The sequence below is a fragment of the Zea mays genome, chromosome 4 (genome assembly GCF_902167145.1).
Source record: "Zea mays cultivar B73 chromosome 4, Zm-B73-REFERENCE-NAM-5.0, whole genome shotgun sequence".
NCBI lineage: Eukaryota > Viridiplantae > Streptophyta > Magnoliopsida > Poales > Poaceae > Zea > Zea mays.
Genome location: NC_050099.1, coordinates 160,313,540 through 160,329,855, shown reverse-complemented (window position 1 = coordinate 160,329,855; position 16,316 = coordinate 160,313,540). Strand labels below are relative to the sequence as shown.

Sequence of the window (16,316 nt, the reverse complement as noted above, 5' to 3'; positions counted from 1 at the left end):
AATCAAGTGACGACTAAATCTTGTCTTTTGCTAGGACCTGGATGGCTTGGTGTTGGTGTTCTCAGTGATCTTGCATTAGTGGGGATTGTTGAAATTTGTTATCCAGTTTTTTTAAATCAGATAGACCACCGGTGGAAAACACATATAGTTTTTTTTTATGATGGCGGTGAATTGGTGAGGTACAAGAGCCTTTTCGTTGCAAAACAAATTGTGCGAGCATCTGAAACACAGAAATAGCAGAACTCAAACCGGACGACACCCGATTAACTTGTAATAGATTGCAAGCATGCATGAACACGACAATCATATGGCGGGAAGAAGTAAAATGCAGCAGCGGTCCTTGAACTTGGCACGCTGTGTATCAATTGGGCACGTCCTCGAACTCAGGAAACCAGGAAAACATGCCATGTAGCTTGGTCGGCCCGTGAAAAACCTGGTTTGCTCAAACCGGATGCAGACGCGGCGTGCCACGTTTGAATGCGCACTAATTAAAGTTGGAGGATCAAAGGGACACAATATGCCAAGTTTAAAGACCCAAGTGAGTGAGTGAGTGGCTCTAATGTAGCACAACACGTCGATATCTGGCCTGAGCAAACCCGATTTTGGACGGTTTTAGATAGACCGGTAAGTTCCAGCACCATCTGTTTAGTTTAAGGAGCGAAACGACACACCGTGTCATGTTCGAGGATGTCTGATGCATATTGCTCGGCGGGAAGGCTGGGTACTAAGCTAATGTGACGCGGAGCGGGGCAGTGTTGTTTCTATCAGGAAGGACCGGCGTGCATGAAGATGTGCCGGCGCGCGTGCATGCCACTTATCTCCACATGTAAGCATGTTCGCGGTCATATGATGGCAACAAATGGCTGGCTGGAACAGTACAAATCACGGAACCTCTGGAGTCAGCAGAGAGCCATCACTCGCGGTGCAGTCTGTGGTTGAAGATCCTCTAGCTAAGTATATATATTCTCGAATCGATGTTTCAGCCATGCTGCGAACGATGTTGCGCGTTTGTGTCTGGCACTCTGGATTCAGAGAGAGAGAGAACAGCAAATACACCGAAGCGCACTCTTCGCCAAAAAAGAAACATTGTTTCATGCTCGCACTGTAGACCAACTCGGCTGACGGCAGCTGATGGGAAGCATGCCAGGTACAGTAAAGAAAGGTCGTGGCAAGTTTGTTCTAGCCGTCATCCGCACCCACTCGCGGACAAGGGAAAAAAATTTGCTAGTGACGGCTGACGGCTGAGAAGCGTGAGCCAGCGGGCGGCCGGCCGGGCTCAAAAGACGACAGGGACAGGCTCACCGTCGTCGGCACGCGATTCTTTACGTGATACTGTTTTGTTTTGTGTATGTACAAGGCCGCCGAAACAGCGGTCCGTACCAGCGGACTAGCAAGGTCCACGGACCATCTGCTGCAGGTGTCTGCGTGCGACTTGGACGCTGCGCAGTGGATGTCGCTGTATTACCGACTTGGATGCTGCGCAGTGGATGTCGCTGTATTTACCCCGCGTGGCGTGCGCCGCTCTGCTCGACTTCATCTGCGAGGAAGCTGCAGTGCCATCTGATGGTAACTGGTTTAGTGATGACTTTTACCATGGAGGCGGATGGACGGACCTCCGTTGACTTCATCTGATAGTTCATCTTCGTACGGTCGGTTCATGCCAAATGTCAGGCAAGCAAACAGTTTTTCCCGCCAAGAAATGTGTATCGGACGGTCCGTGCAAAACTGTTTGTAATAATCTTGCCCCTCAATCCATCATCGCCTGTCCACAGGCACCAGCCAGTGCTGTACTGCTGCTATCTTGGCATTACGGTAGCCGAGGAAACACATCGCTCTGCAAGAACCACACTGTACATATAGCAACCGACAGATGCTTGCAACAAACCGTATATATAGCAACATTAAGAGTGTACAGAATCCGTGCACATCAGATGTACAGCACGCCTCCGAGCATCTCTCTATACAGCGACCAAGGCCCATCCTGCTAACAACTTTTTCAACACTGGTGCTCTGATGAGCCCAACTAAAGGCACTAGAAGGGGGGGGGAACACACAAAACCGTTCTGAAAAGCGCATATAGGGTAAATGTCTGGCGAAGGATGACGTTGCTCAGTTCTCGGCATTTATTCCGAAAATCCGGACCTTGTGCATATTCGGTAGTTTCGCGACCACAAGCACACTGACGGCAAGGGTATTGAGGAAGAGCATAGGTTGTTGGTAGTCTGTGGTGTGCAGAGCTATCAGATACCTGTCAAGAAAATGTGGGGAGGAAGCAAGCTACAGTTAGTATCTTTCTGCGAATAATGGATAAAAATAGTGCAGTTCTGCCGCTCATTGCTTTAGCATACGAGTAGTAACGAATAAGGCATGAAAAGCAGTTAACTTTTTTTAGGATTAGCTAGTGCATCATGCATGTTCACTATATACCATGTGAGCCTGATGGAGTGACGAACGCAGAAGTCACATGAAAGATCAGTCTATATTAATTGCACTACAGCTCTACAGTCAGAACACACTCAGGATAATGAACAGTCAGCAATGTGTACAGGCTGACAAATATCTGAAAAAATACTGCAGCATTGCACTACCGTGAACACAATTATGCTATGCAAATGGAAGGTAAGGCATCCAATTGTACACATCATATACCCAAGACAAACTCTAATGTCCATGCTACATCTAGAAAAGGTGCTCTACCACCTACATGGCAACGTTCAAGGTTTATCCCACATTCACCATAAGGCGTGGCAGTGGCTTCTAAACAAAGTGAATTGGAGGCGGAGCTTAGTTCAGACCAAGGTGGGCCATGCTCCCCTGTCAACTAATTCTCCACTAAATAGTAAATAAACAATAATTTTAGTATTGTTCATGGTTATTATAGTTTAATTTAGCTAGACCAGACCCTCCTAATTGTTTGGTCAAGATCCACCTCTGAAGTGAACATTTGATTGCTTACACTATAATATACTCCCTCTGTTCTTTTTTGTCGTCGTTTAGTTCAGATATGAACTAACGAGCGACAAATATTCGAGAACGGGTGTAGTACCATTTAACGTTAACTTCCTAATTAATAAAAGAAAGGCTATTTTCCTCTTAGCAGCAAGCAGGGGCAATATTCCTGAAATCTAAGTGCATGGTGCCATCAAATGGCATTAAAATGTCTTCAATTATCAAAAGAAAGCGCTATTCCAGCTTTCCATCAGGTATTCGTATTGAACTACTGAAGCCATTAAAGGGACAGATTGCACTATTTTTTTGTGAGGATAGAGTAATGTTGTAACACAATCAACTAGATCGCACTAGGGCTGGAAAAAAAGCTCGAGGCTCGTCAGCCGGCTCGGACTTGCTCGGGCTCAGAAAGGCTCACGAGCCTGAATGAGCCCGAGTCAAACCTACTTTTGTGGCTCGCTCAAACAGTGAGCCCAAGCCAGCTCACGAGCCGGCCTAATGATATGGTGCTATGTTGTTACACTTACACTATTACATTATTATGTTATTGAATTGTTTTCTTATTTTTTATGGACCCAACACTAGATATAGTTTAAAATATGTTGCTGAATTTTTTATACATGTTTTTTTATTTTATATACAACGAAAATATACAATTTATGCTCTAAATGAGACTTAGTGTGGCGGCTTGCGAGCCTGACCCTGAGTCGAGCCTAATCTTCCTGCTCGCAATGTGATTGAGTCAAGCCGAGCTCGGCTCGTTTCCAACCCTAGATCGCATTACCAAGCACAAAAAAGGCAAGCTCATAAGTCATATCTTTCACAGGAACTGTCTTGACTATCTGCGCAAAAGCTATACAAAGAGTATTTAGTTTCCAAAGGGCAAAATTGTACCTATTTCTCTGACATGATCATCAAAGAGGATTAGATTTGTGATCATGTTTTCATTTCATTCCTTGAGAACCATGATAGAAGTCATATATTCATATGCATAAAAAGGTAATACCTTACACTACACAATTTTCTCTATAATTTATTTGTACAGTAATGTTCTTAAATAAGTCAAGTAAGCTACCTAAATAAACAGATGGTTTCCTAGTTCCTATATAACCGCGGCCAAGTCACTACTATGTGGTGTCTGACTAACCTTCTTTTGTTTCTGTCAGGGATAACATTCATGGGCCATTTGGCACGCTCCTTGGAGCAGCTTCTATGCGAGAATCACTCAACCAAGGCAAACAGTAAAATCTGTACAGATTCTGATAAAGAGTAAACATCAATCACTTCTCCATTTGCACTAGAAGCTGGGAGCTAAAAAAACACCCTCCTCACTGCTACCTATTCAATCTCCACGAGAATCATTCTAGAATTGATTCTCACCTGCTCCCCACTCCACTCACCCACCAGAATCACTCCATCAAAGAATCAAGGACCTGGAGCTCTACAAACAGGCCCTCGAATATCAGGGAGCACGGCTACCTACATAAAGTCTCTTAATAGCAGATTTCATTTAATAAATAGATGAGGATATACAAATAAGAAACTAATGTGTCCAAAGAAATTGCACACCAATGGACTCAAAGGTTGCGAAAGAGCCTCTAGCTGAGTTGGTTAGGTGGTCTAAGTAGCACTCCTCAGATCCTGTGATTGATTCCACGTGAGAGCGAATTTCAGGTTGTGGTTAAAAAAATCCTCTCATCTGTCCCACGCCAAAGCACAGGTCTAAGGCCCGGTACCGGTCGTTCTCACATGAGCTATGGTGCCGCTGTGTATAGGTCACAGGGGTTCTAGGGCTTTCTCGACTTGTGTGAGGTCTTCTTCTTAATACAAGGATGTGGGGGCGTCTTACCCATGCAGGTCGAGTTTTAATGGAGTCAAAGATTACACACAAAAGTTTTTATTTTCTACAAAACAAGGATAGGGGTTATGGACCATATGTCAAACCTCAAACAACACAGTTGGTGAGGATAAACAGTGAGATCTCACACAATAGTGGATTCATTTGCATTTCTGAAATACAATATACTATTGACTAGTCCAAAGTCACACAGATTATGGTTTCACCGTTTCAGTGATTAGTAATGGTCATTGACCTAACAGGGTGGTAAACAGTGATATTTTCCCACAATCGTGGTCTCAAATGAACTGAAATATAAGAATATTGTTACTGATGCATTTGTAGGCTGCAAGTACCAGAGGCGCAGGCGCCAGGATCCAGCAGCATAATCAAACAAGGAAAGTGATCAGAAAAGTGGCTAGCAATCGGGTTAGTAGGCAAGTTTTTATTACAGGGAGATATGCATTAGTTTGTTTCCAGAATAAAGGATATGCATTAGTTTACTTCCAGTTTCAGTTATTTAGTTCCTTTTGAAGGGTCGCCTCATACTATAAAGGCAGACCCGTAGTTTGTATTAGGATCATCGAGGAATAAAGTCTCCCTGCAGTTGGGCGGGACTATCTCGATCATCGTGGCTCGGCAAGCTGCCAGCCACGGTGACGACGCCCGCCTACCTAGCCACAGTTCTTACCCTCTCAGATCTATCCCTGGTTCTAGCCTCCTCCTCCTCTCACCTCTACGGTCGCCAAAGAGGCCCTCCAGAGGGGGCCGCATCAATTTGGTATCACAGACCAGTGGAGCATCGACACCTCTGTCCGGCTCCATGGGGGACGTTCCTGAGGATTCCATTGACGAGAAGCTGGACCGCCTGCTCGCCCAAGTCTCCACGCTCAACACGCACATGGCGCTGCACGATCAACGGCTCGCGCGTATGGAGCAGCTCGTCCTGCCGGGGACCGATACCGCGGCCGGCCTTCACGGCACCCAGCAGAGCGCGGGCGGCGATCACACTGACAAGGGGGGCGCCGCCAAGATCGACGCGGATCTTCTCCAGGAGTCTGATGGATCCCCCTTGCCGCTCGACCGTCGTCTCCACGATCGACGTCGCGCCACGGGGGCGCCTTCTGATGACAACGACGGCAGCGCCACCGACGACTCCCTCAACACCGATTGGCGGGAGGACCGCCGCATCTCCAAGGGCCGGCGGGGCGCTGGACGGGAGGACTTCCGTCCGGAAGACAGGCGCAGTGGGGACTTCCGTCAAGAGGACCGGCGCGGTGGGCGCGATTCCGCTCGGGGCGCTTTCCAACGGCGCCGCAACTGGCGACCAGAGGGCCGGGACCGGCGTCGGCGGGACGATTTCTACGACCGTGATCGCTACGAGGATCACAATCAACGGCCCAAACTGAAGTTTCCATCGTTCGACGGTGAATCCGATCCCCTCCCATGGCTCAACAAGTGTGAAACTTATTTTAGGGGGATGCGCACACTCGACGATGACCGAGTATGGGTGGCGTCCCTGCACTTGGACGGTGCAGCACTGGATTGGTACTTCGGCTTCGAGCTCGACTACGGCCTGGTGCCGTGGCGCCGCTTTGCCAAGTACATCAACATGCGGTTCGGGCCTCCGCTGCGACACAATAGCCTGGCAGAGCTGAAGGACTTGTATCGCACCGGCACCGTGGAGGACTACCAGCGACAGTTCTCTCAGCTCCTGTGTCGCGCGCAAGACGTCACGCCGCACCAGCAGGTCGAGCTCTTTACTGCAGGCCTGGGGGAACCCTTGCGAACGGAGGTCGAGCTGAAGCGACCACCGAACCTCCAAACAGCCATGAGCTTGGCCCGGGCTCACGAGCGTCGGCTTACCCACGCTGCACTACCAGCGGGCCGATCGTCCTCGAAGGCCCTCCCTCCGGCGACCACGTCCAAGCAGGGGGGTGCACCACGACCTCGCATGAAGCGACTCTCGTCAGAGGAGCTGGCAGCCAAGCGCGCCAATGGTGAGTGCTATCACTGCACCGAGAAATATACGACAGACCACAAGTGTGCAGGCAAGGGCGTTTTCCTCATTGAGATGGACGACGACGCCGACGCGGAGTCCGTCCAAGAAGAGCTGGGGATCTCCCTGCACGCCTTAACAGGGATCGACGTGGGCAACACGATGAAACTCCCAGTCGTCATCAACGGAGTCTCCCTGGTCGCCTTGGTGGACTCGGGATCGACTCATACCTTCATCCAGGAGGGACTGGTGTCCAAGCTGGGGCTCATGGTGGAACGTCGGTCCGGCCTCTCCGTCAAGGTGGCGAACGGCGATCGTGTCCCCAGCGCGGGCGTATGCCGCCAGGTGGCCATCTCCATCGACAAGGACACCTTCGACATCTCCTGCTACACACTCGCGATGGATGGCTTCGACGTCGTCCTCGGGGTACAATGGCTGCGTACCCTGGGGCCGATCTTGTGGAACTTCGCCGACCTCACCATGGCGTTCTGGCACAAGGAACGGGCTGTCCGCTGGTCCGGAATCGGTGGCCCTCGGCCGCAGCTCGCTGCACTGGCCGTCACAAGGGATCTCCTGACGACCCTGCTCGACACCTTCACCGACATCTTCGACGAACCGCGCGGCCTTCCACCCCCTCGACGCCATGACCATCGCATCACACTTCTGCCAGGTACAACACCAGTTGCGGTCAAACCATATCGTTACCCGCAGCTGCTGAAGGATGAGATCGAGAAACAATGCGAGGCTATGCTGCAGCAAGGCATCATCCGGGAATGCTCATCGGCATACTCCTCCCCGGTTCTCCTGGTCCGGAAATCGGATGGGTCATGGCGATTCTGCATCGACTACCGTGAGCTCAACAGCAAAACGGTAAAGGACTCCTTTCCTATCCCAGTAGTGGATGAACTGTTGGATGAACTCCGAGGTGCGAGGTTCTTCACCAAGCTTGACCTCCGCAGCGGATATCATCAAGTTCGCATGAGTCCGGACGACATCAACAAGACAGCTTTCCGCACACACCGCGGGAAATTTGAGTTCCTCGTCATGCCCTTTGGGTTGACCAACGCACCCTCCACCTTTCAGTCCTTGATGAATGACGTCCTCAAAGCTTATATTCGGAAGTTTGTCCTGGTCTTTTTTGATGACATACTGATTTTCAGCAAGACATGGGCAGAACATTTGCAGCATGTGAAACAGGTCTTCCAAGTCCTACGCGACAACAAGTTATTCCTGAAGCGCTCCAAGTGTTTCTTCGGGGAAGAAACAGTGTCTTATCTAGGACACATCATTTCCAAGGCCGGCGTCGCCATGGATCCCGCAAAGGTCGAGGCGGTGGAGGCATGGCCTCGCCCGCAGTCTCTCCGGGCGCTGCGGGGCTTCCTTGGCCTCACCGGCTACTACCGCAAATTCATCGCTGGCTATGGCGAGGTGGCTGCCCCGCTAACAGCCCTCTTGAAGAAAGAGGCCTTTCGGTGGTCGGACGCTGCGGATGCAGCCTTCCTACAACTTAAACATTCATTGATGACAGCACCACTCCTCCAAATGCCGGACTTCTCCAAGCGCTTCATGGTGGACTGCGATGCCTCAGGAGCAGGGTTCGGCGCTGTGCTCCATCAAGGTGATGGTGCGATTGCCTTCTTCAGCCGGGCAGTTGCGCCCCATCACCAGAAATTGCCCGCTTATGAGCGGGAATTGATCGGGTTGGTAAAAGTCGTCCGCAACTGGCGCCCATATCTCTGGGGACGTGCATTTACAGTCAGGACGGATCATTACAGTTTGAAGTTCATCTTGGACCAGCGGCTCTCCACCATTCCCCAACACACATGGGTCAGTAAATTATTTGGCTATGATTTGACTGTTGAATATCGTCCGGGCAAATTGAATGGTGCTGCAGATGCTTTATCTCGGCGGGAAGAACCAATGGGCACTGTGCACAGCATATCACTTCCCATATTCTCGCTGTTTGACAACTTGCGAGATGAGGCGGCCACTAATTCCCAGGTGCAGGCTATCCGTGCTCAGTTGGAAGCAGGAACAGCCAAAGAAGACTGGACTGAAGTAGATGGGTTGCTGCTGTTTAAAGGCAAGATCTTCGTCCCAGATGCATCAGCTATGTGGCCACTCCTCTTGGCCGATGCCCATGATGGGGCGCATGAAGGTGTGGAGAAGACAGTGCACCGTTGGCGGGCTACATTTTATAATGCTCATGCCCTCCAACGAATCAGAGAATATGTGAAGGGCTGCTCCGTATGTCAACGCAACAAATCAGTCCACTTACATCCTGCCGGGCTACTGCAACCATTACCAATTCCAGCAGGCATTTGGAGTGATATTTCCATGGATTTTGTGGAAGGTTTTTCCAAGGTGGGCGGTAAATCAGTAATTCTCACAGTGGTGGACAGATTTTCCAAAATGGCGCACTTCATCCCATTAGGCCACCCATACACAGCAGCCTCAGTCGCCAAGGCCTTCTTTGATGGCATTGTCCGGCTTCATGGTTTTCCTTGCTCCATTGTTAGTGATCGGGACACGGTTTTCACTAGTGCTTTTTGGACCGAGCTGTTTCGCTTAGCTGGGGTAAAACTGCACATGAGTTCAGCCTTTCATCCTCAATCTGATGGCCAATCGGAAGTGGTCAATCGGATCATTATCATGTATCTTCGCTGCCTAGCCGGCGACCGTCCAAGAACTTGGTTACAGTGGTTACCATGGGCAGAATTTTGTTACAACACTTCGTACCACTCCGCTCTCAAATGTTCTCCCTTTCGGGTAGTTTATGGCCGAGAGCCTCCAACATTGTTAGCTTACCATCCTGGTGTCGCAAAGGTGGCAGCGGTCGATCAGCAGCTCCAGGAACGAGATGAATTTCTGACTGAAATCAAGGAAAGGCTGGTACAGGCACAACTTGTGATGAAAACATATCAAGATCAGTCACGACGAGAGGTCGAATTCCAAGAGGGCGATTGGGTCTGGCTCCGTTTACAACAGCGAACAGCTGTGGGTGTCACCGCGGCTGCTCCGTCGAAATTGGGTCCTCGCTTCTTTGGGCCATACCAGGTAACAAGTCGCATTGGGAAAGTCTCTTATAAGTTGCAGCTGCCAGCACGGGCCCGGATCCACGACGTCTTCCATGTATCCTTGTTAAAAAAGTTTGAAGGCACAGCACCAACTGCCATCGTCCCATTACCGGAAATTCTGCATGGCAGAGTCATTCCAACTCCAGACAAGGTCCTCAAGGCTCGGCTGAATCGAGGAGTTTGGGAACTCTTAGTCCATTGGGTGGGTCGGCCAGCATCAGATGCCTCTTGGGAGCAATTGGAAGACTTCACACAGAAGTATCCTTTTTTTAAGCTCGCGGACGAGCTGTTTCTTGCGGAGGGGAGAAATGTTACTGATGCATTTGTAGGCTGCAAGTACCAGAGGCGCAGGCGCCAGGATCCAGCAGCAGAATCAAACAAGGAAAGTGATCAGAAAAGTGGCTAGCAATCGGGTTAGTAGGCAAGTTTTTATTACAGGGAGATATGCATTAGTTTGTTTCCAGAATAAAGGATATGCATTAGTTTACTTCCAGTTTCAGTTATTTAGTTCCTTTTGAAGGGTCGCCTCATACTATAAAGGCAGACCCGTAGTTTGTATTAGGATCATCGAGGAATAAAGTCTCCCTGCAGTTGGGCGGGACTATCTCGATCATCGTGGCTCGGCAAGCTGCCAGCCGCGGTGACGACGCCCGCCTACCTAGCCACAGTTCTTACCCTCTCAGATCTATCCCTGGTTCTAGCCTCCTCCTCCTCCTCTCACCTCTACGGTCGCCAAAGAGGCCCTCCAGAGGGGGCCGCATCAAATATAAACCTGGGTTCATACAGATTACAGTTCACATTAAAAATCTGAGCAATCGAATAGTTCTGAATGGATAGAGAAATAGCATATAGCTGCAGCAACTGCAGATTTTTTTTTCTTTAGGAAAAAGGACAAGTAGTGGATTGATATACAGATCAAGATGCTATGGAGGATTATGGAATATTCCTATTCAGTCAACTATCACAAAAACAACTACATCAGGGATGTGTGCAGACAATTCAATAGTTAAGAAAAAGAAAAAAAAATGAACACAGATTGGGCTGTGAAAAACAGGATAGATATTTGCATGATCTAATTTAACTGAAAGAAACTACACCTGTCATTCAATATTAACAGAACTTAACCATATCCTATATAAATAAACATTAAGCGGTTTCAAATATCTCTCATGGTATTGTGTTGTGGGTCAGCAAACATTTTGAGTGTATCTATCACATAATATTTCTCCTAAACATAGCCATAGAGAATGAAAATGAAATTGAACAGAGATACGATGGGCAGCACTTACAGGACAACAGGAACAACAATGAGGAACTTCCTATTACGAGTAAGCTGTTTGCCATTATCCATTTGCTCCCACCAAGTCAATGCGTTGTACATTCCCTGGTCATCAGCAAAAGGTGTTCCTTTCTTCCAATGGAAAAAGTGGTATGTGATCTGAAAAATAAGATTCACATTCCAGATGGCAAGTGTTATCTGGACAAAGTTGCTTAGAGAAATGTTTAATAGATAGTACATGAAAATTCAAGAAACCAAATATGTCCCCTCTGCTTTTTTTCACTTTAAATGAAGATAGGGAATATTTACGATATGTTTGGCTAGGCTGTGAGCTGTGAAAAAAGTTGTTGTGTACTGTGAGCTGTAAAAAAGCTAAAAGCCGTTTGATGGAAGCCACTAAAAGTTCTTTCATATATATTGTAAAGTTCTTGCATCCAAAAGCCGCTAATAGTAGGTCCAGAGGTGCTTTCAAATTTACACCATGAGAAAGTCGACTTTGGAAAAAAAATGTTGGCTAGATTAGTCCTTTGCTTTGACTTTAGGCTTTTGGGGGCAAAAAGACACAACCAAAAGCCAAACCAAACATACCCTTAAACACCTATATGCTAACAAAGTGAGAGAACAATTTGCAATGTTATTGTTAATATTCTAATGAACAATTTGCACATATTTGAAAGTTTCGAAACAAGGCTTATATGCTAACAAAGTGAGAGAACAATTTGCAATGTTATTGTTAATATTCTAATGAACAATTTGCACATATTTGAAAGTTTCGAAACAAGGCAGGCTACTAGGCAGGCTAACAAAATATGTAGCAACATCATAAATGCTGATATTTGTGTGATTTGGCCTTCAGAGATTACGAATTTACGGACTTTGTTTGCAAAAGATATGCTTCAACCAATGTTGATCATTTTACGCATGAAGTGCATTTTCACTCAATTGATTTACACAAAAAAAGAATGGTTCTGTCTTTAATTATATGATCACCACTCTGAACAGAACTAACTAAACTCGAATGCTAAAGTACCTAAAAATTCACAAAGCTACGTGCCAATGTTCACCTTTACGCACAATTTGGTGAAGTAATTCTGCCAGGTGACGCACCTAAACTAACTCCTATATTTTGGCTGTCCCAGGAGTCCAATTGAGTGAGCACGGAGCAAGCTTCATATGTAGATAGCATCGCCGGATTAATGCCTAAGTTGGGCGGACCTAAGCATTTGTAACAACCACTCGAAGAGTTCAGATCCATAAAGTCACCCAGGGTCACAATTCAGCAGCAAATGGGAACCCCGCACGCACATACGAGGCGGGAGGGGAGGCTTGGGACTTGGGAAGGAACGGAAGAGGCGGTTACCGCGAAGTGGAAGAGGTTGACGACGGTCCACGCGGTGCCAGGGGTGCAGCCGAAGACGGAGAGGACGAGGAGCCAGGAGAAGAAGACAATGAGGATGTAGGTCGTCCAGACGCCCGGATACATGAACCACTCGGTGTTCTTGTTCAGATCCGCGGGCGGGAACGCCTGCACGTACAGCTTCGCCATCGCGGGACTCCGGAGAAATCCCTAACCGCCCGCCGGCCTCGCGAACCCTTCCGCCCCCGGCGACGGGAGCACGACAGGACACGGGAAGACGGGAGCAGCAGTGAGCTGTGTGGTTACGTGCTTGCGGCCCGCTGTGGCGGCTGAGGCGACTGGATTTATAGGGGCGGGATCGGAGGGAACGAAGAGGGAGGAACGGTGGAGTTGGAGTCCCGGCGTTCAAAGATGGGGGCGAAAAAATAACGAGGCGGTGAGAGGGACAGGTGGGACCGTGGGATGGAGGAAGACGAGGGCGAAGAGGAGCGGGCGCGTGGAATGAGACCGGGGAAGGAAGAAAACACGACGTCGTCAGGCGGTCAGGGAGGACTGGGTCAGAGATGGAGGGAGGCGAGTGATTCTGGGCTCTCGTGGGCCGGGCTCTGTTTCGGCCTGTTTGAAGGAGTGGCTAGCGCGGGGGCGGAGGCTGGTATTTGTGGATCAACGGGGCATCGGTAATACAGAACAAGCTACGGTTTGTATATTTGCTTAAATAAGATATACTAGATATGTGCACGTGTGTTGTCACGGAAGTAAAAAATAGTATAAATAAAACATATATACGAAACGACAAGCATGACGTATGCGGAGGGGAGGCGAGGGCACGACGGGTGGGAGCCGCATGGCGCATTGTGTAGGTTTTTGCGATGGGGCACACGATGTGGTAGAGCCATCGTGGTGGAGGAGGTCGTGGAGTCGTCGACACAAATGTCATGGAGCTACAATAGTAGTTTACGGAGGTTGCGGAGGTCGCGTGCAGAGGTTGGCTATCCGACGCAGGTGGGCGGGGGTTTCATGGAGTCGGAGCTCCATGTGCGCGGAGTCGGCGTCGATGTCGCGGATGTTTCGCGGAGGCGGGGGCACGCGCGGAGAGGGGAGGCGGGGGCACACGACCTCTGCAACCTCCGTAAACTGCTATTGTAGCTCCATGACATTTGCGCCGACGACTCCGCGACCTCCTCCACCACGATGGCTCTACCACAACGTGCGCCCCATCGCAAAAACCTACGCAATGCGCCATGCGGCTGCCACCCGCCGTGCCCCCGCCTCCCCTCCGCATACGCCATGCTTGTCGTTTCGTATATATGTTTTATACTATTTTTTTACTTCCGTGGCAACGCACGGGTACATATCTAGTAAGTCAGAAGATGATTATCCCTATCCGCCTCCGCTTACCTTAGATGTCACCGAGATCCAAAAACAAGAACAAGAGCGAGCAGAGCGTGGCGACAAATCACCCGCTGCCTTTTATCCCGCAACCAGCAGAAGCGAGGCCGCGAGAGGCAGGTAGTAGCCGCACGCCACATCAACCCACCACGGATGGCAAGCGGCGGCGATCGTGATGCATCCGACGCGGAGCTCCGCGCGGGGTTTGAAACCCTAGTGATAGTCGCCTAGAGGGGGGGTGAATAGGGCGAAACTGAAATTTACAAATATAAACACAACTACAAGCCGGGTTAGCGTTAGAAATAATAATGAGTCCGAGAGAGAGAGAGAGGGCGCAAAACAAATCGCAAGCAAATGAAGAGTGTGACACGCGGATTTGTTTTACCGAGGTTCGGTTCTTGCAAACCTACTCCCCATTGAGGAGGCCACAAAGGCCGGGTCTCTTTCAACCCTTACCCTCTCTCAAACGGTCCCTCGGACCGAGTGAGCTTCTCTTCTCAAATCAAAACCGGGAACAAAACTTCCCCGCAAGGGCCACCACACAATTGGTGCCTCTTGCCTTGATTACAATGGAGTTTTGATCACAAGAACAAGTGAGAAAGAAAAGAAGCAATCCAAGCGCAAGAGCTCAAAAGAACACGGCAAATCTCTCTTGCTAATCACTAAAGCCTTGTGTGGAATTGGAGAGGATTTGATCACTTGGGTGTGTCTAGAATTGAATACCTAGCTCTTGTAAGTGGTTGAGAAGTGGGAAACTTGGATGCCATGAATGGTGGGTGGTTGGGGGTATTTATAGCCCCAACCACCAAACTAGCCGTTTGGTGGGGTTGACTGTCGTATGGTGCACCGGACAGTCCGGTGCACACCGGACATGTCTGGTGCGCCAGCCACGTCACCAAAACCGTTGGGTTCCGACCGTTGGAGCTCTGACTTCTGGGCCCGCCTGGATGTCCGGTGGCGCACCGGACATGTACTGTAGAGTGTCTGGTGCGCCAGCATGGGCGTGCCTGACTTCTGCGCGCGTTGGCGCGCATTTAATGCGTCCGCAGGTAGCCGTTGGCGCCGAAGTAGCCGTTGCCCCGTTGTTACACCGATCAGTCCGGTGTACACCGGACATGTCCGGTGAATTATAGCGGAGCAGCTGTTGCGAATTCCCGAGGCTGCCAAGTTCCAGAGTCGCGTCCTCTTGGAGCACCGGACACTGTCCGGTGTACACCGGACATGTCCGGCGAATTATAGCGCGCCGGCTCCGAAAATTCCCGAGGCTGAGGAGTTCAGCGCGAGGTCCCCTGTTGCACCAGACACTGTCCGGTGGCACACCGGACAGTCCGGTGCGCCAGACCAGGGAGCCTTTCGGGATGCCTTTAGCTCTCTATTTTGAACCCAACATTGGTCTTTTTAATTGGCTTGTTGTGAACCTTTGGCACCTGTATACTAGAGCAAACTAGTTAGTCCAATTATTTGTGTTGGGCAATTCAACCACCAAAATTATTTAGGAACTAGGTGTAAGCCTAATTCCCTTTCAATCTCCCCCTTTTTGGTGATTGATGCCAACACAAACCAAAGCAAATATAGAGGAGCAAAATTGAACTAGTTTGCATAATGTAAGTGCAAAGGTTGCTTTGGAATTGAGCCAATGTAAATACTTACAAGATATGCATGGATTGTTTCTTTGTTTTTAACATTTTGGACCACGCTTGCACCACATGTTTTGTTTTTGCAAATTCTTTTGTACATCCTTTTCAAGGTTATTTTGCAAATAGTCAAAGGTAAATGAATAAGATTTTGCAAAGCATTTTCAAGATTTGAAATTTTCTCCCCCTGTTTCAAATGTTTTTCCTTTGACTAAACAAAACTCCCCCTTAATGAAATCCTCCTCTTAGTGTTCAAGAGGGTTTTAGGATATCAATTTTGAAAATACTACTTTCTCCCCCTTTTGAACACAAAGAGATACCAATCTGAAAATCATTAGTTTTTAAATAAGGTGGTGGTGTGCGGTCCTTTTGCTTTGGGCTCATACTTTCTCCCCCTTTGGCATGAATCGCCAAAAACGGATACTTTGAGTGAGATATAAGCCCTTGTTAGAACTTTCTCCCTCTTTGGACATGAATAAGTGAGTGAAGATTATACCAAAGATGAAGTCCTTTTGCTTTGAACTCTCCCAAAAAGATGGAGAGATGCGCGGAGCGACGGCGAAGGATGAGTTACGGAGTGGAAGCCTTTGTCTTCGCTGAAGACTCCAATTCCCTTTCAATACACCTATGACTTGGTTTGAAATAGACTTGAAAACACATTAGTCATAGCATATGAAAGAGACATGATCAAAGGTATACAAATGAGCTATGTGTGCAATTTAGCAAAAGAAATTGCGCGAATCAAGAATATTAGCTCATGCCTAAGTTTGCTAAAAGTTTGTTCATCAAGAGGCT

At 48.8% G+C, this 16,316-nt stretch overlaps 2 protein-coding genes across 4 annotated transcripts in view; one reads left to right on the top strand and one right to left on the bottom strand.

Annotated features, from left to right (window-relative positions):
- Positions 1-1,836: 1,836 nt before the first annotated feature.
- LOC100274524 (uncharacterized) lies at positions 1,837-13,030 on the bottom strand. 3 transcript variants are annotated; one of them, NM_001148881.1, is made up of 4 exons: positions 12,502-12,903; positions 11,152-11,300; positions 10,538-10,634; positions 1,837-2,248 (listed from the first exon to the last, which is right to left on the bottom strand). In NM_001148881.1, exons 1-3 carry the CDS (start codon positions 12,685-12,687, stop codon positions 10,586-10,588), a joined length of 384 nt encoding a protein of 127 aa, NP_001142353.1. In that variant the 5' UTR covers positions 12,688-12,903; the 3' UTR covers positions 1,837-2,248; positions 10,538-10,585. The 3 variants fall into 3 exon arrangements, with proteins under 3 accessions (NP_001142353.1, XP_020406981.1, XP_008676888.1); XM_020551392.3 differs by having other exon boundaries at positions 1,870-2,248; positions 10,584-10,634; positions 12,502-13,029; XM_008678666.3 differs by lacking the exon at positions 10,538-10,634 and having other exon boundaries at positions 1,870-2,248; positions 12,502-13,030.
- Positions 13,031-14,040: 1,010 nt separating this feature from the next.
- LOC103655617 (delta(3,5)-Delta(2,4)-dienoyl-CoA isomerase, peroxisomal-like) overlaps positions 14,041-16,316 on the top strand; it is a 36,895-nt gene continuing 34,619 nt past the window's right edge. The window contains exon 1 of the mRNA XM_020551895.1: positions 14,041-14,109. Coding sequence (XP_020407484.1) covers positions 14,041-14,109 — 69 coding nt within the window. The remainder of the gene's footprint in view (positions 14,110-16,316) is intronic.

Bases quoted from the DNA above. Each gene is read 5' to 3' on its own strand.
- LOC100274524 (XM_008678666.3), bottom strand. From the start codon at position 12,687: ATGGCGAAGCTGTACGTGCAGGCGTTCCCGCCCGCGGATCTGAACAAG. The intron at 11,301-12,501 runs GTAACCGCCTCT...CTTATTTTTCAG, and splicing joins TCAACCTCTTCCACTTCGCG to ATCACATACCACTTTTTCCA. The intron at 2,249-11,151 runs GTAAGTGCTGCC...TTTTCTTGACAG, and splicing joins ATTGTTGTTCCTGTTGTCCT to GTATCTGATAGCTCTGCACA.